Here is a 25354-nt window from a genome sequence, read left to right as displayed (position 1 = left end):
TTGGGTGCTCAATGTCCCAGGTCTGACTTGTACCAGTCAGTGGCTTTGGTATCTGGATGCATAAGGCTACAGTTCATGGCAAAACGGCACCCCAGCTGAGATTTGAGCTTCTATACCCCTTAGACAATCTGTATCTGTATCTAACATCTACTGCTTTGGTGAGTATTTATTATACATAACATTTCCAGGAACTGGTACTTTGTAATTTGAAAAATCTTATGTAATTCAGATAAATCCTCAGCAATTGGTAAGCACAGAGGTGCTGGATTGTATAATGGGGTGCTGAGATGTACTGAATCCTTTACGTGACAAAAAACCACTTCGGTTCTGGTAGTGGGGGCGCACTCTCCGGAGGACTGCTTGTTCTAGCATCTGTGAATAAGCATATGGTCAATTTCAATCTGCCATTAATACTATCTCTCTATTTGGCAGCAGTGTCTTAATCTGCACATCAGAAAAAACAGGGGAGAAGACTATGCATGTCTTTTCCCAACAGATTTCTAACAGAATCAGCTTCAGGGCCTTTCCTCAGTGCTTTTTGAAAAGCCAGTCTTGGGCTATGTACAAGTTGTGCTTGGTGAAGAGTTCGTTGTGGGAAGTGCAAAGGTAGCTTTAGGAACCTATGACTTTTGAGTTGGCTGGAGACTGAGGGCTGCTGTTGGGTATGCCCAGCTTTGCATGAGCCTGAGGAATTACTTGCGAGTAAACTAGCTAAAAGATTGCTTTGGCCTTCGGGAACAGTGTCAGCCAGCCTGAGCAGGGCTAAGCAGGGGAGCTGATAGCCTCTGTAGGTCCTTGGGCAAGGTGGAGAGGGGCCTGGCTTTGCATTCCCAGAAGGGGCAGGGCTGAGGGGAGCCAGTCCTTAGTGCTGCCTGGAGCACACCTCATCACTGCTCACCCTTAGTGCTCCAGCAGTGATTTAAAGGGAGTAGGGCTCTGGCTGCCCTCACTGCTACTGCGGCAGAGGCCAGAGCCCAAGGCCCCTTTGAAGTGCTGGGCCTTGGGGCAACTTTCCCCTTTCCCTGCCTCTCCACTGTTTGCAGACCTGGGGCTAAGAATCTGATGCTATGCTAACAGGAAACCTATTATCAACTACTTCAGTGGGAGCAGGAGCAGATTCCTGGTCCTGACAGTGCTTGCATAGGGTTTCTAGAACATGCTACTCCTTCCTGTCTATTAATTCCTGTCTCAAGCCCAGTGTGGCTTTCTTCAAGACAAGGTGATACTTTGGCTTTGCGGAACCTTGGCAGAAATTCAGTTCATCTGAGATTCTGCTAAAATACTGCAATAGGACTGAATTACAACAAACCAACCTTTCCAAACACAACAGCTATTGAAGAAGCCAATGAACTCCCACAAACTACATATAAAAGATGTGATGGTGAGGGCAACAACTTGACAAAAGGAAGGGAAAAGACCACAGAGACAACCCCTCAGGTATCCCTCAATACCTAGGGATAGCAGGAAGCATTTGGAAATGCCTCAGAGCTGGGGAACACAATGTCTGGTAATTAACAATAGATTTTCTTTGCTCATGCTGACTTACACCATGATGTTAATGATTCTTTTCAGGGAGTTTTCTATTTATCAATTTTCTGTTAACTCAATTAACTGCTAAAGAAAGAAATACAGCTTGCAGGGGCATATCCATCTCTCTTCTCCCCTGCAGTCAACAGATTACCTCAGGTAGCAGATTAGCATTATTGTGGTAGTAATAATAACCTATGGTAGCATTGTGTTTCAGCCAGGTCCACTGTTGTGTCTAGCTTTCAAAGTCCTAGAATTCACGTTGGCCAAGAAATAGGCAGCTGAAATAACTCCCATGTTTCAGCAGCTGTTCAATCTCCCCCTTGCTCCTATGTATTTCCCCTGTTCAGCTGTAGAACTGGACATACAGAAGGTTTTGATTCCGCAATAAAACCTGCATGTTCAGGAAGAACTATCGATGTGGAAAACCATGCACTGTACCTCATTTTTTTATCGATCATTCCTGATCCTCAGCTGTTTTATGCTTACTTAATAAAATATTAATCTGAATTTAAAACCATGCTCTTAATATTTTAAAAGTAAAGCTCTGATAAGTTATGACTATTCACAACTAAGGTACACTCTTTTGTGCTGTGAAGATCTTCCTGTTAATTAGGCCAATTCAGCATAAAAAATTCCGGACATCAATCAATCAATCAATAAAAAAAAAGAGCAATAATATCTCATGCCTAGGCTATTTGGCAGTCTACCTACCTATATCTTTTGCTCTGACTGCAACTGGTCTTCTGAGCTCAGTGACGAATTTCTTTGCATCTAGACGTATTTCAATGATGTTGTTCAACAATGCAAACAAAGGAGCCAGCGGGAAGGATGCAACAAACAAGGTTACAAACCCAAACTGGATAACTGAAAAGAGAAATGATTTCACTGAGAGTGCTATGTATTTATGAACTGTGCTTAGGTATAAACAACTTAGGGCTTTCCCCCCACAAACCCTAACAACACAGACACTTACTAGTTATACTGCACACAAATTTCAGTATGTAGTTGTTAAGTGGTACTTCACACATGCAAAAAGAGCCATAAGTCCCTGTTCTGATAGCTTTTGCTGCTCGGGAAGGACAAATCAACCACAGGGCAGCTGGGGATTCTTTAGACATAATGAAATCCCCTGAGTGGTACAAAGATGGCTTAACCAGCGCTGGGCCACCTGCTCCCCATCTAAATAGGAAATAAATCAGAGGCAGGGAGAAGGCATGCTGGGAGTGGGACTGGAATGCACCATACATTAATCCATCCTGGAATGGTCCTTACGAGACTGCAGCAACCAGCATAACACAGAGAAGTTCTGAGCAGTTCAGAGCAGATCTTAGTTGATCCCAGGATGAGGGGAATGGAAGCATAGTTAGGGTTTCCACTTTCCACTGCTCTCTCAACAGCATTAAACTGTCCCTCTCTGCTTAATTAAGTACTCATTTATCAGTTACTAATAGAAATGTATGCGTAATATATGTGAGATCACTGAGGTGTCTGTGTCAGCTCAGAAATTGGCAAACAGGGCTCAGTTTTCTGATCACTTAAACCAGAATTAAGTCTACTAATTCTTCAGCGGAATTATCACTGAAGTACAGGGGTTCAAATGAGAGTAATGTCTTGGAGACAAATGTAAACAGTGCTACAAAATATTGTGGATGTCAAACTATATGTTAAACTGTAACAGAGATCAACAGACAGCATCTAATATTTTAGTATGTATTGAGGTATCTGGAACACTGGCTGTCTGCTGTTACCATAAAGGTATAGTATGGGAGGTAGAAACCAGGCCTTTTCCACTTGAGCTGTTGTTGTATGGCTTCTTTTATCTTCTCTTGGTTAGTCACTCTAGGACAGTGGTATAAATACACGTAAGCTATTATGCCATACTATGTAAACCAATTTGTCACCCATAGCAGCTAGAGGTGGTTTGGTCAAGAGTTATTGCTATGGAGGACATTTTATAAGGTAAGGTAATGTAATATAAAGTGAATCATAGGTGCTAGTTCAAAGAACACACCTTACAGTCTCCTCACTTATCATCATTACAGTTTAAATTTAATTATGTTACAGCTCACTCACTCATTTCCATGTATTCTGGAGTTAGCCCTGCAAAAGGCTCCAAGTTATAGTCAACTTCATAGCGTTGTTTTTTTTTCATATGCTCCTCATGATCTAAGGACCGTTGTCGCTTTAATTTGATATATCTTATTAATTTCTTCATTTTTCTGAAAGAAACAAAAATGGTTAGCTTAGCGGGTTTAACACCTAGGCTGCGTCTACACTAGCAAGTTCTTTAAAAAAACCGGGCCTTTTCAGAAAGAACCCTCAGAGCGTCTACACACAAAATGCACTCTTTTGATCAAAATTGAAAGGCCTCTTTCAATCTGAGATCAAAAGAACGCAGCACTTTTTCCACTGTCTGGCCCTTTTCCTCTCCCAGATGAGGAACAGTGCCTTTTCTGAAAGGTTCTTTCAGAAAAAAAACGAGTGTAGATGCCCACGGGACCATTTTTTTGAAAAAGCAGTTCTCATCGCACCAGATTTTTTGATTCCTGGCCTGTTCTTTTGAAAGAGCAAGGGCTGGGTGGATGCTCTCTATCGAAAGACCAGATTTATTATTTGACCTGCTTTTTTGTGTGTGGATGTTCACTTTTGAAAGGAGGTTTTTTTGGACGAGGTCTTCCAGAAGAACTTCTTTCGAACGATCACTGTAGTGCAGATGTAGCCCTAGTGGTTGCATCGGTCAGGAAGGACAGTTAAATTCATGCTAACAGACACACACACAAAAAATACCTTATGCCATCAGTTGTCATAATCTGCATAATAATGTGTAGAAGCCAAAGATAAGACAAACAATTATGGATATGCACTAACTGATTTTCAGATCTGGTAACACTGAACCTAATACAGTACAAACTTCATTATTCAGCATGCCTGGGGAACCAGAGATGATGGATAATAAAATGTGCCAATTAGTTGAGCTGTTGCCAGTGGTCAGCCCCACTCTACCCCTCCCCTCACCCAGGCCGAACAGCAGGCAGACTGTCCAGTGGCAGCTGGCCCTGGCCAGGACACTAGCCCTGAAGCACCCAGCCCATGCCAGGCCATGGCCAGGCCACCAGATAGGGATGCCGATTAACCAACTGTGCCAGTTATCTGAGTGTCAGATAACCAGATTTTACTATATTCAGCACCAAACTTAGCTGTAAATAGTATAAAATCAGTAATCTCTAATACTCTTCAAAGACTTTGACATATTACAACAATACACAAGGAGCGCGTCTACACTGCAAACTAACCTCAAAGTTAACTTTGAAGTTAGGCACTACTTTGAAGTAGACAGCAGAGAGTCTACACACAGTTTTTCCTCACTTCAAAGTTAATTTTGAAGTAGGGAGCCCAACTCTGAAATCCTTGCTCCACTCCTGGAAATGGAGTAGTGCCCTACTTCGAAATTTAACTTCGAATTAGGGTGTGTGTAGACACTCAACTTCAAAGTTGTACTTCGAAGTAAGCAACTTCGAAATTATTTCTGTAGTGTAGACACTGCCGAGGACTTTGAATATGCTGTAGGGGAGCAAAGGCACAGGATATTAACTGGATAGCAGGCATAGTCTTACTGTAAAGATTTCTTGCTTGAGGACTATAAATCAAAATAAACCAGATGATTGCATCATAAAAGGTTGACATGCAGTGTATTTTACATATGGTATAAATGAATGTAATTATATTACTTACGGGATACCAATCTCAAAGAGATTATTCTGAATCAGCTGTTTGCCCAACATGATAATACTAAGCTGGATACACAACTCCATTAAGCAACCACCTGGAGCACACTAAAGCCAGGAAAGGAAGTTAAGTCAGCATTTTTGCCAAATCGTGCAATTGTGAATGCACTGTTATTTTCTTGATCGATGATGAATATGCACAAGATAAATTGCAATTACCTCTTCCATTCGGAAGGAAGGAAAAATATAAACATAGTCTCCTGGACGTCCGACAAATCTAAGACAGTTGGAAACAATGGTTAGAATTATGATTCAACCTTCTTTATACACCTGCTCCTGCAAGTCCTTTTCATGCAATATCTAATGCTTTGAATGGGAGTTACACACGTACAAGGACTTTAGAATCAGTTAATTTGTCATCACACTGCACAGTTCAGAAAGGACAATTTTAGGTACATGTGCTTGAAATGTTTTCATTTTGTTTTTTACATTTAATTGCTGAATTAGTTAAGATAAAAAAATTTAGTACATTTCCAAATATACCCTAAGTATTGCAGACAGGCATTAGCACAGCATACTTCTTTTAAAAGAACATCTAACTAATTAAATAAACTTTAGTTAAAATGAGATGAGTTGGATGGATAAAAAAAATTGGGAAGTCAAGCAAAGGGACATTTGGAGAGAGAAAAAAATAGTGTGTGATCTGTAGAAATTATCTTTAGATGTATGTTAGGCTTCCAATACTCACTGCACAGCACAACTCAACCAGAACACGGTTCTCTACAAATAATCTCAGAGTTAACAGCTGAAAGTTTAAACTACATGTCTAGGCTACTCACCGGCCTTTGAAAAAAGCAACATAGAAAATCGGAGTGTAGGCATTGACAAATTTCAGAAGGAAGGCCTTGAAGATAAGACGCTCTTCAAAATTCTTGTCTGTTTTTGGGACCTCTGAAGTAAATAAGACACACACACTGTGTTTGAAAAGGAACTTCTGGACTGGAAAGTGTGAATGGTTTATGTAGTTGGGACTTGAGAAAATTTCCCCATGTAATCCAAACAATGAGCCCCTTAAGAAATATGTATATATTTACATGGAGGTGCAGAAACTTGATTCCATTGTAGGCAATGACCAGTGGGAAAAGAAACAAGCCACGTAGATAACTTATTCTGATTTAATTAATATATGAGAGGTTTTAACACCCCCTGCCCAACAAAAGAGCATAAACAAAACAGGAGGGCTGTCCTCATTTGAAGTACATGGAAACTGCTGGCATGTATTAATGGCAGAACTGCACTTTTAAACAAATAGTTTGAAGGTGAAGCAGAAGACAAGAAAATTGGTTAAAGAAAAAGAAAGGTAATTTGGGGATCGACCTTGCAGTGTTTCCTCAAACAACAGGCCCAACATTATAACAACTCTGTGTACGGAACTCCCACTAATCTCACTTGCAAAGACAATGTCCTACCTATTTTTGTCTGTAAAATTAGTATGAATCTAGCACAAAGCATGAGACTGGACAAAATTTCTCTCCCTTCTCCTTCGTCTGGTCCTGTCTGAAAACACTACCAGAACATTGGCTCCACGGTGTGTTGGCCTTTCTTTTTTTCATGTCTTTATATTTTCTGTGTTAAAAAAGTAATGATAAGAAGTGGAAAAAAACCAAGTATATTTCCAAACACTAGAAAGGTCCAAAATAAGTTATGGCAGGGCACAAGAGTTCAATTTATGCAGAATCACTTTGCCCACTCATAACTGGAGTAGTACCAGCTGAGAGAAAAAGTGGCTCAAAATAAAATAAATTTCATGTTCTCTTTGACCTTTTTACTTCAAACTAAGGAGACAGAATTTCAGACTTTTGTTTTTACTTATCCATCTCATATTGGGAAATGGTGAACATTTAGGTTTTTTCACCTTAAAAAAATAATTGATCTAATAAAACTGACAATGACTTATACCTACCAATCTGAGTTAGCCATCTAGCTATGCAGCCATATACTTCATCCAGGATGATGATCACTACCAGATTAATAATAACTGCAGTTGCAGTGACTGTTACTCTAACGCTAGACCGGCCAGAGGGAGTTGAGTTGATGGCTAAGGCTGCTGCCGTGGAGATTCTGTATATAATGACTCCAAACACGATAGCAAATGTCAGTCCGATCTGGAAATAAAAGATGGCACTAACTATTAAGAAAACACCCAACTGTTATTCATCAACAAGCAGATTTAACTCTTAAATGCCTCCGATGTGCTTCCTGGGCCTGATACGGATCCCGCTAACTTCAATGAGAGGACTCTTATTGACTTCAAAGGTCAACTTCTGTATCTAGGGCTTTGATTATAACAATAATTTCATATTGTGGTGTTAGCACTTCATAAAAAAGAAACTAAATTCAAATGCTAGTGGTATAGTTTATATTAAATTGATTTAATTCACTCTTAATTGGTGCTCCTACTACTAAGAGATCTGTTGTTAAGTGCACTCTGGTGTCAAATGGTCCAGGTCCACCTAGGAGGATGGATTAAAACACTGAACAGTGGACTACACTACACATAGGTCCAGATTATTGTTCCCAGAACTAACCAGCTTCATGAGTTCTTTGCTTTACCTCCAGTGCAGAAGTGGGGATCAGATTACCCGTGTAGCACCTCTGTCCCTTCAGAGGCCATTCGTTCAATCAACAATCAGACAGAGGACAGCAACTGAACAGGCAAAGTATAGATGGCAACAGCAATTTTGTCCTTCCTTATCTTCACAGTGATTCTCAGAATGAGATAATGTAGCTTAGGGTTTATATCATCTTTTCTATTGAGATTCTCTCTTTTCTTTTGTTACACACACACACACAAAGATGGAGGACAGATAAGGCCAGAGGGAATCTCTGATGATGAAGCTGTATTGGAGCTATGCTCCTAAGGAGCTGAGGGGTGGGTAGCCACCAAGTATCAGAACTGGCCTGGAAGCACAGAGTCTCCATTTGAATGTCATTGGCCTGCCTCAGAGTATCCAGATTTGGAAACCTTGGGTTTATTTCATGGAGACAAACATAACTGAAACAACTAGTTAAGAACTCAGGAATGGGGCTCCATGGCCACTCCTCCAGCATGTATTAGCATGAAAAGGGACAATCTGTGTCATAATAATTACAGCAGCTTCTACCTATCTTCTGAGCTATAAACCCTGTGTTGTCATGTGACCAGTGCCCTTCTAGTATTCTGACTCAGATGTAAGAGAAGAAATACTTAATTTGGAATCTGTGATCCAAAAGAACCCATGACTTGCAAACTCTTTAAAACTGACTGTGTGTGGTAAATTGGAGTCCTCTTCAAAAGCAGTGCATGGGAAATGTACAGGTGTACAGAGAAATATATCTTTTGTTTCCCAGTCTTCAGTAAGGACACCATGGAGGAAAGATGTATGAACAAAACAAAAGTCAAGTATTATCCAAGCAAAGTGATTTTCAAACAATTTGTACTTTAAAATGATTTAATAGTTTTTTTTTCCTAGATAAAAAGGTGTCCATTGTAAAATGCAGGTGTCAAAATGACTTGCTAAGAAGAATCAAATGTTTTCCAGGAAATACTTACCATGAAGATAATGCCAACACAATTGGTAAAATATGCTGGAAAACGATCTTTCCATGTCAGTTTCTCTTTATCAGTCTAAAATATGAAAAAAAACCCTCTGTAATTTAATATGGCCTCTAAAAAGATCCCTCCTATTTATTGTTGTAACAAAAACACCAACACACAGAAAAACAATGAAACGTGATCAGTCAGAAGGTGGAAGGATACAGTGTTTAAAGATATTGTTTTATACAGGCAAACTTCTTATAGAACACGGTATTGACTCCTACACTATCTGAACAGTTGTTTTGAGCAACGCACTTAAGTAAAAACAACAATAAGTACTGCAGCACCTTAAAGACAAGCACGTTTATTAGGACATAAGCTTTTGTGGGCTGGAGCTCACTTCATCTGCCCACAAAAGCTTATGCCTTAATAAATTTGTTAGTCTTTAAAGTGCTCCTCATTGCTAGTGCTGAAACAGACTAACGTGACTACCTCTCTGACCCTTAAGCAAGCTGTTACAGTGTGAACTTAGATTTCTTAGTATAAAATATTTAATTTTCCTTTTCCAGAAAAGATTTAAACTTTTTATTAGAAAACATTTTTAGTAAAGCGCCACCAGTCCTCTCCCTTCAAGCCTAACTCACTTAATCCCATAAGAATAGGTTGCTTAGTTGGGGAAGGCCATTCAAGACCTTAGTACAATGGTAGCTCTAATCCTGTGAACACCTGAATATGAATAACTTTTACACACAAGAATAATACTGATGCCAGGGTGTATTACTACTCTCAGTGGGGCCAACAGCCACCATGGGCCTAGGGGCCAGGTGGGAGGGGGGCCTGACTCCATGTCCCTAGAAAGGGCATTGCTTATGGCAAAGTGGGTGAGGCCCTTGAGCAGTCAGCCCTGCCACCTGCCCCACAGCTGTGCAGAAGTGCTCCCATGGCATTTCAAAGGGGGCTGGAGCTCTGGCCGCCACCACTGATATGTCAGTGGCAGAAGTGGCCAGAGCTCTGGGCCCCTTTGAAATGCTGTGTTCTGGGACAACTATCTTCTTTGCCATCTACCCCACTCCCACTGTTGGCAGGCCTGACTACTCATAAGTTGATTTACTCACATGCAAGATCTCTGCAGGATCAGAGACTATATTTGATCACTCTACTGACAGTGATCACACTATCTGGGAATGACCATCGCCTTTAGAAAGCAAGCTGAGATCTGATTCCATTCGTAAAGTTTGCAGAATGAGAGTCATATTTTAAGAGCAGAAATAAAACATCAAAGGAAAGTAACAATAAAGGACATGAAACTACATCGTACTGAACAACATCTCATTCATAGTTACGTGCATATTGTCTGACAGAACAGCAGGCAACTCTGCCAAACATGTGACACATGCATCATTGCAAAAATGCAACATCCATTCAGTACGCTAGCCCAAAGAATAGCCATGCAGTGCCATCCCCACTACATGTAAACAAAGTCTCTATCTGGGTGCTGAAGAGAGGGAAAAAAAGAACAACTGAATGTGAATATTAAACAAAGGCTCAACAACCACAGGTTGTTGAGAAAAACAATCAATTTGTGTCTTCCACAGTTACTCATAGTCTGAGTCTCTGCACAAATTTGAATGAAATGTACCAATTTCACCCCAGCCATGACTGTCTTAACTCTCTGTCTCCATTTGTTTGCTGTATCTTCTGGCAAATGTCCACGCTTCTGATGGCAATCAAAGAAAAAAAAAGCACCATGCAATACAATGTTACAATGTATTGACTAATAATGCCAAATTAATTCTCATTCTCTTGGATGAGTAAGTACACAGTGCAATTTAGCAACAAATATTCTATTAGTTGGATAATTCTGTGTGTTTCAGGTTTCTTTAAAAATATCAAAATCAAAACCAAACAAAATAAAACAAAATGAAACGCAACAACACATTATCTGGCAAAAATCCCACTTCTAAAAGCGACCTGCAAAGAATTTACAAAATACTAAGTGTAAGCCCTTTTTGCTTCTTTAAGATGTGCAACAAAAGCCTGAAAGGCTTTTCTTGTGAAAGATTTATTTTACCAGCTTGAGGTTTGGTCTGAGAGAGATCAGGAATTTCAGGTCTGTTTTTTCACTGTTTGACTGGACTCCAAGAAGTCTCAGAAGTGGTGTTTACTGTGAGCTTTAGTACACTGGCACTTTAGACTGAAATTTACATGGGTGAGCCCTGTATATCTAACGTACAAAAAAAAAAAAGTAGAAAGTCCTCCACTTCTGTTGGGAAAATAAAAATAACAAAGTTAGAATTTCTTCAGCACAAAGAAGCAAAAAGGGGCACCCTCTGTTTTACACATTTATTTACTTTTTGGCAGGGCACTTTTTAAAGTAATGCTTCCACACTGAAATTTGAATCTTTTAATTATTAAAGAAGTTAAGATTGAACATTTTCTGCTTTAATCTAATTTAAATGTATCACAATCAGCTGATACCATTGTTTATGAATTGCCAAACTATAGCTAAATTTAAACATGCCAGAAAACAAAACAGAGAAATTTACTTTAATTCCAGTCCAGTCTCCCTAAGATGTCCATCACTCAGTAACCTAATTGTCATATGGTAACTGGTTATAACATGATCTTACATTTACACAGTACCTTATATCTTGAAGGATGCTAATGTGTCTTACAATATAAATTTTGTTTGCTATGCTGTACAGGCTACTCCCAGGTATCACTTCATCCATCACTAAAATGCGGCCACCTCTTGGGTGACATGTATCAACTGTTTAACCACAACACAACAAAAGAACTTCGGACCAGAAGTTAAGGGTACTTTATTCATTTGAGAAGGCCAGGAGAGGAAGAGGGCAGGGCAGGAGGAATTATATTTAGGAATGCAGAAGGCTATTGCCCAAGCTGGAGTGCAGCCAGGAAGTTGAGGTTAGTATTATAATTATTTTAGTAACCATTTTATTTTATTCAATGCTATCAGATTCTTAAAAGCCACAAACATTTCAAGACCAATGTGCAGAAAGCCAGATTCCAATCCACTAGTGGGACATTTGTCTTTTAGAGGCATTTTGAAATCTGTGAACAGTCCATTACAATGGATCTATATACCGAAAAAGAAGGAGAAAGCAAATCTTAATTCCTCAATTGAAAAAGAGGGATGAAACTCCATCAGAGACTCCTACTGAGTTTTCCTCTTCCAGATACCTTTCTTGTGGGAAACTCTGCAGTAGGATATGAATTAGCTTTCATTTTTTGCTCAGTTCTTATTCAGTCAAACTTTGATTGGAATGCGTAAAGGACCTCAACATTTGGCCCAAATGATTAGCATGTTGTTATGATGATGGATACAAGGAAGATATGGGAATCTTTCATGAGAAATTTTAGTTACTCCTTATATGCGAGATATTTGGTTCACTTACAGATTTCTCAGACTTCATAAGCAGCATAATAGAAATTCAAATGATAATTGAAAAATTCTGTTAAAATATATCTTACAGTCAAGTACTGAAGTCTTTCTAGAATTGTACAAACTTTATATATATTAAATGTATGTGCTACTGAACACATAGTTAATGGTTAAAGAAATGTTTCCAAAATCTTGGTGAAGTCACCACTGTAAATGGGTTTATGTCACCAAAGAAGCTTATGTGCTGAAATAAATAAAAATTATTACCATACCTTTTTATGTCTATATTCTTTCCTCAGTGATTTTTCCAACACTTTAGCTTCATATTCTGCTCTTGGATGAGCCTGTGAAATAAATCATATTGAATAGCAAAGAAATACCTATTTCCTAGTTCAGCTAAATGCTGTATGAACAAATGACATGTCCAGTTCCTACTAATTTTAGTTTCTCCAACTGAATTCTAGTTTATTATACAAGTCACTGATGCCAGCTGCTAGCATATTGCAGCTACAATCTTTGACGTACTGTATCATTCTAAATTCTACTCCATGGAGTCAATGTTTAGGAAACAAAAAAGCTCTCTAGAATACATCAAGTGTTATCCTTTGCAGATGCAGTTCTCGTCATTCTGATTTGCTATGTAGCCTGTAGAGACTACAGATTACAACATGAGATGTTATAAGGGATACTGGCATTTGGATCAAGAGAAAACATATTATTCTATAAACTGTTATTCTCTGTGATCTATGCCTCATGGAGAATAGCTGCTGCTATCTGCCATAATTTAAGTAAAATATGGCAGCTTTTGGGGTACTGGCAAGTTGCCAATGAGGTGCTCAGGTGAGCCAAGTTTGGATACCAAATTTGTTCATATCTATGGTAATGTCCTTAAAGAGATACATCGCTGCAGTGCAACAGATACTGCACATTAGACAAGCCAAATACAATTGAAAAGAAGAGATGTAGGAAAATATCCAAAAATAGAAGGAACCAGACAGCTGAAAGATTCCAAAAGCTCCCAAAAGAATGCACTGGATGGAAAAATAGAATGGATTTGAAAAAGAAGTTCAATCACTGGAAAAAAAAAGGACAGAACAAATCACCATAGTGAGATCTCTAAGGAAATTGATGCCAGAAAAAAGAAGAAGTGGGTGAAATCAAAAGATATATTTCACTGGTAGACAGGTAATAAAAAAAAAGGTAGAGCAATTAAAAAAATTCCAAACCTTGACTGCCTCCTTCAGGAAACCAGAAAAAAAAGAAAAACAAAACACACAAAAAAAAAGAAACAAAAAAGATAATTATTTAACTGTTGCAAATTGCATTGAATTTATTTTAAAAAAATCACATGGAACAATGTGATAGAGTAGGTGGGTAGACATAATGGGGAAAAAATCAGAGTTTACTGACTAAATGACACAGGATACACAAGAAGATTAAATATTTTAGTATTTTAAGTTGGCATATGAAACTCTGATTCAGCAAGCATTTAGGCATCTGCTTAAGTCCCATTGAAATCAATGGGAAGTCAGGAGCCTAAGTGTTGCTGCTAAACATGGGACTGTATTAGCTAGAAGAAAGCATATTAAGTGAAGAGTAAAATATCTTTATTAACAGCTGCTATCTCGGGTCAGATGTTGTGTTTGCTCCAGAGAACACTGAGCACATCTGTAAAGGGGATAGAGGTTGGAAAGATACATTTAATCCTTTCTACTTTTATGTACGCTCACAATTAGATACCAGAAATAAAAGGAGAATCATCTTGTGATATTTAGGGAAAAAAGCACCCTCATATTGTCATCTAATAAAATAGCAGTCTCCAGTCTTGCACGATGCACCAATATGGGATATGCCTGCACAGACCACTTACTAGGAAGGGGCCTTGCAAACCAAACGTGCTTTTGAGAAGTCATTTAAAAACTGAAAAATGCTTTATATGATTATTCTATTAGGCCTACCAGGTAGCATGACACGCTATGTAATGAAAGATCTTTTAAAATATACTCCTGTAACTGAATAATATTTATTGTGAATATAATCAGTAGGTCTAGATTTCACAGGGAGACATTTTAATAAAAGTAGCACAGGCATAAGTTCCAAGAAATGAACTGTTTTTAAAACAAAGAAATAAGGACCAGTCTCAGTCTCATGGAAGTTAGTGAGCCAGCTGCAGCTGACTGATGCCTCTAAAGCGTTTTTTGAACTCTTATAAAGCCCTAGATATTTACTACTCAGAACTCATATTACTTTCCATTCCAATTTCTAATCCAAATATTGCTTATAAAACCCTCAAAACACCTGAGATAGCATAATTCTAAACTGTCCTCCTTATTATCTATGGGGCTTGGGGTATGCCAAAGATGCTCAAATGAATTGTGAAGCTAGGGTCTCAAAGTGCAGTGAAGTCTCTGATAAAATTGCAAATGCCTTCAATGAGGCTTTGGATGAAGCTCACAGGATATAACAAAAAATAAATCCCCCCAAAAAACAGAATTTAAGAAAATTGACTGTAATGCAGATCCTCAGAATTACTCTTTTTCTTTTCTTAAAATATTTAGCACTTTTGCACACGCGCACACCCACAAACAATTCTTTTGCTTGGATTTTCCTATATTTAATCACTCCCAAATATGTTGAATATAAATTTTGCTCAAGTTTTTTTGGTACACACAGCAAAAATCAAACTCCAAATTTGTGTCCCAGCTGCATCTATACAAGCAATTTTTTTTTTCCAGAAAAGCCGGGCCTTTCTCAAAAAACCCCACAGAGCGTCTACATACAAAATGCTGTTTCGATCTAAAATTGAAAGAACGTCGCCTTTTACCAGCAGCCTTCTTCCTCTTCTATTTGAGGAAGAGCACCTTTTCCTGAAAGATTCTTTCAAAAATAAACAAACAAACAAACAAAAAAGTGTACGTAGATGGTCTGCTAGCCCTTCTTTCGAAAGAACAGTCCTCATGGTGCCGGATTTTTCAATCCCTGGCCCACTCTTTCAAAAGAGCAGAGGCTGTGTGGATCATCTCTATTGAAAGAATGGATCAATCTTTCAACCTGCTTTTTTGTGTGTAGACACAATCTTCCAAAAGAAGTGTTTTTGGAAGATCACTTCTGGAAGAACTTCTTTTAAAGGATTGCTGTAGTGTAGATGCAGCCCCCGTGTTTTACACAATGCTTCATACCAATGTACTTGAAGAACTGTCCACAAAGTTTGCCTAATTAAGATGTGATTCTGAACCATTAAAGGATACAGGAATTTCTCTCATTTACCTGAATGGAGCAACTAAGCCATTTTCCAAACCCGCTTCTTCACGCCATTTAACAATAGTATAAACTTCATCAGCTCTGACAAAGCCATTCTTGATTTACATCAGAATAACTAAGAGGAGAGTATGTTTCTCTGTTTTTAGCACCCTTTCTTGAGTCAGGGAGTTATGCATGAGCTATATATTCCATGGCTACATTACTAGGTATGACCTAACACTATTAATAAAGTGTGTGTGTTGGGGTGGGGTGGGATTGTAGATATACAATTATACTTCCATGGTAACAAGATGTATTAGCAATACAGCCATAATAAAAACTCAGAAATAGTTCACTTACAGGATTTCCCTTTTTACCAAGGAACTACTGGAAAAATCTTGCCACATGCCTCGAAGACAATTCCTAACAGTTTAGAGTAAGGCGCTATTTACAGTGTAATTACTGAAGTTAAAATGAAACCAGACCAAACCATGAAATGGAGTCAAACAAAACTAACCTCCTCTTCTTCAAACCCAGTCAGATCCCATCTGTAGTTGAGACGCATCTGTTTTCTTTTCCAGTGTTCCATAAAAGTGGCAGCTGAGAATTTAAAAAAGTTTGTTAGAGCACATTTATCTGAACCATTTATAAGATCTTCAAATCAAACTGATCTGGGTTAGAATTTGTCTAATGTATCTGCTTATGTATGTTGGGTCAAATTTATTCACAGTTCCCCTGGTGTAAAGCCAGAGGATTTTGACTAAGATCAGCTGAGAGTAGAAGTGGTCTGATATCTGTAAGCTGTTAATAAGTACAACTACTATGCATTTGGGTCTCATTTAGCATATCTAGTACATTCAAAGCTTCCAGTAGGTTTGAACAGAAGGTGGTCATTTAACAGGGCAGTTTAATTTCAGGAGCTGTTTTAAAAAAGTAATTTATAACTAGATTTTAAATGTAAATTTATGTCAGAGAAAATTCTGAACTCTCCAGTACCAATATTTGCTAAATGTTAAGGGCCAAACACTGGGAGCCATCTTTTAACTATGGGAGATAAAATAAATGTATTCTCGTACATACACAAATCCTTTGTTTGTTCCCAGTAGTGGACAGTTAAGTGCCCAGTCAAGACTTGGCTTTTCAGAGGTACCTCAGGGCAGTAGTGTAGCCAGAATGTGACTTTGGGTGTGTGGACAATGAGTGGCGTGGGAGGCACAGTGATGGGGCTGCCTCCTCCCCCTAGCTGGCCTTCAAAGAGTGGGAGGGGATAGAAGTTCTAGCTACAGGCCCCTGTAAAAGTGGGAGCTCTTTAAAAATGTGTGCACCACATTCCCCACACACTCTTCTTGTACCCCAGGGTTCTTAGGACTTGCCCTGCTCTGCCTGCCCAGTTTTCCAGCAGGAGATCAGGACCAGGCTCCGGAGCTTGGCCTGCTCCACCCACCTGGGGCTCCAGTCTGGGTGTGGGGTAGGGGTGCTGGAGCCTACCCTGCTCTGCCTGCCTGCCCGCCCAGAACTGCAGAAGGAAAGCAGGGTTGGGGCCTGTCCCACACCCCTTATGTGCCCAGTGTTTCAGCTGGGGAGAGGGGATGGGGCACAGAGTCTTGCAAGCTCACGACTCGGCTCCCTACCAAGAGTGCCGCGTGAGCAAAGCAGGGCAAGCCCTTGATCCCACTCACATGGTCCAAGGAAGCACGAAGCAGAGAGGGGCAAGCCCCCTCATTCTGAAGGGAGCGGGGGCAGGGCAGGGGGCAGGTTAGCCTGGATGCTAAGTGGCCCACTCATGAGTACACCTCTGCCTCAGGCAGTTAGGTGTTCAAATCCAATTTAAGTAACAGTTTGTGTCTGTACTGATATTAGCAGGCACCATTTGTATATGGCTGCCTAGAAATCTGAAGTTGCAGAGTTCTAACCCCGCCCCCCCAAAAAAAAGATAGTGTGGACACAGTTATATTGGTATAAAGATGCTTAAAGAACAAGCTATACTGGTATAAGGCATTTTGATACTGATATAAATGTGTTCATACTGGAGGCTGTACTAGCATAATTCTTTATCATAATTCTCTATCCAAAATAATTAAACAAAAACTGCACATGGACCAAACCTTGTATGTGCTGGAAAATGAGAGCTTTCTAGTGGCCATTATAAGAGGATCCATTGCATAGCAGTCATTTTGTTTTTAACAGGATAGACCCCGGAAAAAGAAGTAATATGCAAATATATAACTCTTGAGTTGCAGAAAATAACTCCACTCTATCAGACTATGTGCCTCCGAGGTGGAGGAAGTTCTCAGAGGATATACATTTTAATGCTGGGAACAAACCAGTGCGGTTCAGTAAATAAGTAATTATGAAAGAAGCAAGTCTATTGAGAAAGGCTAACCCCATGAGAATTCTTCTGTAGTGACTACTAACAGATGTGCTTAACAAGATGTACCATGATATTTAGTAAAACCTTGGAGGCAGTGAAGGGGAGAGAGACTAATATAGATAAAAAAAGGATGACTGGAATCAGGCTCTGCTTTTAGCTTTCATCAATCCTCCCAGTGAAATTCTCACGTACAAAGCCTCCAACTGAACCCCTTTATAACTCTTGCTCTTCCTGTAAGTTGGTAACATCATAATTATTTCTTAAAACAGTCTATGATATAATCCTTAAATCCCTGCCCCTTCTCTGTGCCTCTGGGAATTCTTACACTGAGGTCTGTAGTTTCCACATGCAGTGAGAAAATGAAAGACACATTGTTTTGTGCTGCCACGAGAAATCGTTTTACAGTAAGAACTTCGAAAAATGAAAATATTACAAGTGAAACATAGCCATCTGTTAACTCACAGGAAAAGCACTAATTGAGTGTGCCAGGTTCCAAGTAGCAGCAAGGAATGACTGACTTTCTGCCAAACACATGCATTTTCATATTTCATCTGTGGTCATAAACACATGCTGAGTTCAAAGGTTCTGGTAGATTGCTTTCTAGATCATTATTTGAGCTGGATTTTGAGGGATTCTGGGTGAGGTTTCATACCACACAAACTCAGGCTTTATTTTTAGCAGACAGAAAATCAGTACTAATTTAAGAGATGGGAGAGCTGCAGCCCCAAGGCATCGTGGGTGGCAGAGGGCCCTGCTGCTCTGAAGCTCTGAACCACAGCAGAGGAGCCCTCATCCGTCAGCCCCAGAGCTCCTGGCCACTGTGGGAAGCAGGGGTCCTCTTAGCTCATAGCTGTCTTGGGCAGTAGGGGAACCCTAGCTCTCTGAGGCACTGCAAGTTGTGGAAGGCCCCTCACAGCCCTCAGCAGGAGCAAGTAGGGTGAGACTTGGTGCTCGAGTCACTGCACATGCCCCCACCAGTCTCAGCTGCTGTGGGAGGTAGGGAAACCTGGAAATTCCAGAGCTGTCAGCTGTCTTGGGCCCCATGGGGGACCCAGGAGATGCCAGCTGCCATGGGCACTAGTTGCTGGAACACCCTCCTTTCCTTCCACAGTAAGCCTTGGGCTCAGCCCTGTTTTGTCACTGTTATTCTTAGTAAAAATCAGGTATGGGTCATGGGCTTCCATGAATTTGTTTTCATCACCCATTACCTGCCTCTGACATTCACTAAAAATAACCACGACAAAATCTTAACCTTGATGATGACTAATGAATGGACTCTTGTCTCCACAGTCGTACAGCTGGCATGTTGGAAGTGGAATGAGAAAGACCAGTCCATCACTGAAACGTAAGGTTACGATACGGGATAGACACTGTGATGGGAGGCACAGGGTGCTCTTGGCTTGTAGCAATAGGAGCAGACCTGGAACAACTGTGTGGGTTCCAGGCAAGTTGGCTCTGCGAGAGAGAGACTGTGACTCAAGTTATCATGGTTCCATCCCCAGCCTTTCTAGAGATTTTCAGCGTGATCTTGTGCAAGTCACTTAGGTCCACATCCACCAACTGTTTTATGCACCCAGAAAATCCCAGAGAACAGCAACCTGCAGTGCACAAAGCCCTGAGCAAGGTGCCTAGTTTCCTACACAATGAATGGGGAGACAGAGGTGCCTAAAAATGTGATTCACAAAAGCCAGTCACCTAAGCAGGGAACCAATGGACTATGTTGGAAAGTGGGGTGCGTCCTGAGGCCCAGCTCTCAGGGAGGTGCCTATCTCTGCTTGTTACACATGAACTGGGCGAGGATAAGCATTCCTCTGCCTAACTTGCCTGAACTAGTAGGCACTCTCAGAGGCTGCCCAACTCCATGGAAAATAGCTGGGTGTGCAAGACCGCTTCTTTGTAATATTTAATCCAGTGGCGAAGGTGCTCACCTGAAATTTGGGATGATGAAGAAAAGGGTCTGCATCTCATCTGTGAGTGCTCTAACCATTGGGATACAGAGTGATTCTCCCTCTTCCTCCAATCCAACTCATATTAATTATTCAATTATGTATGTAAAGTGGAATAACTTCAATAGGACAGTGAGGGAGTCCCAAATTGGACTGTCCCATTGCTCTGTTGTTAGGGTGCGTACCTGAGAGGTGGCAAATCCCTGGTCAAATCCCTTCTTCCCCTCAGGCAGAGGGAGGACTTGAACCTCTCACTTCTTAGGTGAGCACATTCATCACTGGGGTAAAGTCTATAAGAAAACTGCAACCTTCTCTTCCCCTGGATGTTTGTGTGGGGTTCAGTGGCAACCTCTGAGCACACCTACCAGGTACAGCCCAGTAACCCAGCTACCCTCCCCTGCTGTGTATTGCTCTGGGGCTTAGGTAAGAAACAGACATCTAAATATCTCCAATAGCGTTGCCATTTTGGGTTAGACATATTCTTGGAGGTTTCCTCACATGACAATCTATAAGTACAGATTAATCTTTAAATTCCTGGCAGTTCCAAGACAATCCTGGAGAAGTAGCAACGCTGACTAGAGGAAGGCAGCAGGTTGCATGCCCAGAGACAGAAACAAAGGTGCAGTCTCTATGCACTGCAGCTGAATTGACCAGCTCTGCTGCTGCTGCAGCAAATGTGGTGATGGTGCTTTATGCTGATGGGCTTAAAAACAAAGAGCTCTCTCATCAGAACTCTGTCAAAAAACTGAGCCCAGCTGGTGATGGTAGCTCTGTTGGTGGGAGATTTTCTCCTGCCAATACAGCACTGTGAACGTGAATGTTTATGTTGGTGTAACTTATGTCACTCAGGAGCATGTAATATTCACACCCCTGAGCAACGTCCGTTTTGCTGACATAGGCTTATTCTGAAAAATGTAGGCAGCTAAGCAGGAGTTTTGTGGATCATGGCGGCATCTAAAAGCAGCACGTAGCTGCCTAATTCTGAGGGTTAGGTGCCTATCTACCTTTATGTATCTAGGCCTATGGCCCTGCTTTGTGGTGGATAACCATGTTATTAGTGCAATTAAAGTTAATAGAAGATATCAAGCATTTAAGCTAGACGTATGCTTAAGTACTTCTCAGTTCTTCATTGTGAAATAGGGTCAATACTGCCCTGCTCCAAGGAATAAATTGATAAATGTCTCTGAGGCTGTCAGGTGCTCTGGTGGTAGAGAATGTACAAATACAGATTGCACATCCCTGATTCAGCAACCTTGGGACCTCACTGGTCCCAAATGAAGGAGTTTGCCAGATCAGGGGAGGTCAATGTAAGCCCTCCACTCCCAGCCCCAGCAACCTCCTACCCCCGGCCTGGTCGTCAGCTTCCCTGCCCAACGCTGCTCCGGGCTCCAGCTGTTGGCTCCTGCACCTCTGACCAGCTCCGCTATCAGCCCTGGTTGGAGTGCCAGTCCTAGCCTGGCTGCCTGCCATACTGCTGGGAATGCTGGCCACCAGGCCCAGCTTGAGCTGTGTGTCTTGGCTGGGATCCTGGCTGCCTGACCCCACTGGGGCTGCTAGGACACTGCCATTGGCCCACCTGGACTCCTGGCCAGCAGGCCGTGCTGCCCTTCCGTTCCTGGCCACTGGGGCTCCGAGAGAGTCACGGTTCTTAGAAGCTCAGTCTGTATCCACATATGCAAGCAGTTCTGGGAGAAGTGTTTTGCCAACACCTCCCACCCCCAAAATTGTTTGTTTACTCTGACTTTGCATAATAATAGAGATTACCCCTTCAGTTACCCAAACGGGTGAAGGGGACTCTGCTAAGGAATGGCATCTGGGCAATATTCCCTGTCATGAGACATCGGATGAGGCTACATACCAATTGGAGTGCCTGTCAATTTACGATGAGAGAGAAAGGGAGAGAGCGTGTGTGTAAGTAGATATTTGATTCCCCACGTGACAGAATGAGACTATTTAAAGTCTCTGACACGGCTTAGCGTGCTGCTCCAGGTTATATCGTGTTTCTCAATATATGTAACGTGACAAGATGTTGTTCAACATAACAGATCACTCATCTCCACAGATTCTGACCCTCTCCTTTTCAGCTTTCTTGGTTATCTTATTATGCCTGGTTGTGTGTTATACCTCTCAACTGGAGCATACAGTAAAGCATCCAGTCCTCTTCTCACCTCACCTTATATTGAATAGAATACTCAGTCATGGCTGATGGTATTGATACTTCTCTAAATTGATGGCCATGGCCAGGAAAACAATCTTCTTCACTGTAAAGGATACACTATCCTCACCTTAAATTACTGCTAGTAAAAAGATGGTTCTCTTTTTATCTCAGTAAATGGAAACGAGAGTTGTGTTTCCAGAAATAAATGAGATAGAATATCAAAAATGGAAATGGTTACTCAGAGATAAAAGCTTGCATGGGCAAAGATCTCCTGGCTCTGCTTTTAGGGATGTACTAGTGAATTTATGGCTATTCAGTGTGGTAGGCAGTGAGGATGAATTCACTGCCCCGCCCCCCAGGCTGTAAGCAGGTTATGAGGCTGAAATGCAGGCTGTAGGCTGTGCTTCCTATGTGCAGGATTCCTATGTATTAATTTTCTACACTAGCAGCTCCAGATCGTCTATCTGCAGCCCTCCTAGTAGAAAATCCCTGACTTGTGGCGGGAATGGTTACCACTTAATGGGTATTCCCCGTAACGCAGGGGCAATGTGATGGTTCCATAAGCAGGAAGGCCTTATGTGAAAACTCCCACAACAAGAGAATGACACTGGCAAAGATTAGTAGTGCTAGAAATCGCAGTTCTTTCTGTTCACTGAACCAGCTAAGAGGAAAATATTGCTTTGTGCTTCCCACAGGTGGCAATGATCTTGAGTAACTGAATTCTCTGTCCTAAAGGAATAAGTCCTTGTGTTACCTCAGTAGTAAATTTCTCTAGCAGCAGAAATCTCCTGTGTAGGGGGTTTTCTGATACCATCTGGGCTACTGGCCCTACCAGGGATTCTAGCTGAGACAACAGTAGTAATGCTTAGCCTTTACACAGCACCTCCAACCACTTTACAAACTTGATCCAGTTCATTCTCACAGCACTTCCATGGGACAGCTAATATTATTAACTCAATTTTACAAGTGGAAACTGAAGAAGAGAAACTGGCTCAAGAGTTCAGGAGGAGTTAGCATTTGAAAAAGAATTGGAATGCAGCAGCTTCACGCTCATGGTCAGCAGACCCCCTCGTCTGTGCCAGTGCTGCCAAAACAGGTTTTGGAATAGGGGTGCTGAGCTGCATTCCCCCTACTCCTGGCTGCACCCATCACTGCTTCTAGTGCTGTTCCTGGCAGCCTTGACCACTCACGTGGGGCTGGCAACTGGGACTCTGGTCCCTGCAGCTGGAACCCCAGTGTTGGTGGAACCCTGGGCTACTAGCCAAAACTCAGCTTGGGGGACTGACAGACGGGCAGGACCCTGATGCTAGCAGCAGACCCCTCTGTTAGCAGTCGGCCGGGGTGGGGTGCAGCGCCAGTGGCTGGGACCCCACGTCTGTTCCCTCATAAACTTAAACATATTCATGTGCACAGCAAGACTCAGCCATGTTTGTTCTGAGACTCTAATGACCATTATACACCTCTTTCCCCTCTCTGCCCCACATACACGATACATTTCCTCAGCAGTGCTCTAATTTGGAAGCTGGCTCTGCATATATGCTTTGTTGGCAAGCTATGTAATCCCCTTAATGAAATCTAGACATAACATGCAGCAGTTTTATGACATACACTTAACAATTGCGTTTTATATTCATCTGAGCAATCTTCTGAATGTTAACCTTCCATCTAGAATATAAATTTAGGGACGGCAGCTTAATTGGAAACGGGGAACGGAAGGGGCTGCGTGGGAAGAAACTTGACATAATCAACGGTCCAAGTGAAAAAAAAATATTGAGAATTCCACATCAAAGCCATAATTTCTTACCCCACAGCGCCATGAAGACAGAGAAGAAGACAGTTGCTGGATTGTCAAACAGGTGACTTGCTCGAGCAGCGGCACAGGCAGAGCTCATGTTCCAGTAATTGCATGTTTTGTCACATAAAGGACACATGGTGATATTGTTTCTGTCATCACACATCTCCTTACTGTGAGAAAGGAGCAAGTAAATGCATAGAGAAGGTCATTATATTTCACCTTCCATGTTCAGGTCATCTCTTCTGATATGACATTTGTCCTTTGCTTCATTGAATGCACATTCAGACCATAAGGCTGCAAACATCCCTTCATATTTCTTCTCCACTCTAAGCCTCTTGTTAGTATTATAACTTATTTTGTATAATGGCAGGTCCTAGGAGCCCCAGATAACACCAGGACCCCATTCCAGGCCTGATCCAATTCCCATTCAGGTCAACAGGAACCCCTTTGTTGCTATTAAGAGGAAATGAACCAGGCCCTATGTTAGTCACAGTATAAACACGAAATGAGAGAGACCTGTTCTGAAGCGTTTGCAATGTAAATAAAGGCGGACAAAGGATCGGAGAAAAATAATTCCATTTACTGTGCTGGGAACTGAGGAAGAGGGAGTATGTGTCTGTGGCAGACTCAGAGACTGAAATCAGATCTCCTGAAGCCCACTCCAGTGCTTTAATCATTTAACAGTTTAATCAAAACTTTTCTTCTTCTCTGTTGTCTTCAAGACTACCCTCCCCCGCATCCTCTGCCCCTCACTTAGGCCTTTCTCAGAACTACACTATCAGGAATACATGACCTCAGTTCAAGGCAACAAGTTCAGAAGAGGCACATTAAATTGAAGTGATCCAGTGTTTTTTGGCTTTGATCTGCATTCCCTTTAATTGGGGGAAAAGTAACCGTCTGGCAGCCTGCTCTAAAGTTTGCTGGGTAGCATGAGAGAGTATTTTGTAATTGTCATTAGCCCACTGCTACCATCCTGGATCTTAGGACCCCATTTTTTAAGTCACCTCAGCTGAAATGCTAGTTTTGCATCTCGAATCAAGTGCAGATGCAATCAGTAGCACATGAGAATGACAGAGTTTAGGGGCCAGATTTTCTAGTCCTGCTGAGCTAAGCTAGAGATGGGACTGGTGGGGTGCTAGGCAAAACTGATTTCAACCTGTACCTGTGCTCATCACTAAATACAGCAGGATGGGGACTGCTCTACCTACAGCATGACTGCCTATGTTTCCTACCAATAACTCTAGCAGCTGTGGCATGAAGATGAATCCATTATCCCTTCCACATAAAAAAGCTCCTACAATAGGAGCTGGTAAGGAGGTATCAAAGGAGCTTCTATGCTGGCTGCTAAATGAACAGTTGGGGCGATGCAAAGGGACCCTATCAGGCCAGAAATTCTGCCCTAGACATTCAACTATATGATCTGTGGCAACTGATATTGTTCCTGGGAGACACCTAAATTCTGTCATTTGCACATGAAAGAGATTATGGAAGCAAAACTGGAGGTGAAAAATTAGAGGCTTTTTTAAAAAAAAAAAAAAACTATAATAAATAACTGAATAGTATAATTAAGAACACCGGGCACTTGGATTTTACTAATTTGACCAGA

The 25354-nt window shown here is 41.3% G+C and overlaps 1 protein-coding gene across 3 annotated transcripts in view; it reads right to left on the bottom strand.

The window, feature by feature from the left end:
* Positions 1-25354, bottom strand: part of ANO1 (anoctamin 1) — a 108667-nt gene that overhangs the window by 13622 nt on the left and 69691 nt on the right. For all 3 annotated transcript variants that reach the window (XM_074997449.1, XM_074997450.1, XM_074997448.1), the window contains 10 exons: positions 23758-23918; positions 15996-16078; positions 12511-12582; positions 8848-8922; positions 7219-7420; positions 6095-6206; positions 5475-5532; positions 5263-5363; positions 3604-3749; positions 2242-2394 (listed from right to left, as the gene is read on the bottom strand). In XM_074997449.1, the coding sequence (XP_074853550.1) occupies positions 2242-2394; positions 3604-3749; positions 5263-5363; positions 5475-5532; positions 6095-6206; positions 7219-7420; positions 8848-8922; positions 12511-12582; positions 15996-16078; positions 23758-23918 (1163 nt within the window). The remainder of the gene's footprint in view (positions 1-2241; positions 2395-3603; positions 3750-5262; positions 5364-5474; positions 5533-6094; positions 6207-7218; positions 7421-8847; positions 8923-12510; positions 12583-15995; positions 16079-23757; positions 23919-25354) is intronic.

The sequence above is a fragment of the Carettochelys insculpta genome, chromosome 6, assembly GCF_033958435.1.
Source record: "Carettochelys insculpta isolate YL-2023 chromosome 6, ASM3395843v1, whole genome shotgun sequence".
NCBI classification, from domain to species: domain Eukaryota; kingdom Metazoa; phylum Chordata; order Testudines; family Carettochelyidae; genus Carettochelys; species Carettochelys insculpta.
The sequence above is the reverse complement of the archived record's forward strand: the minus strand, read 5'-3'. Positions and strand labels throughout refer to the sequence as shown.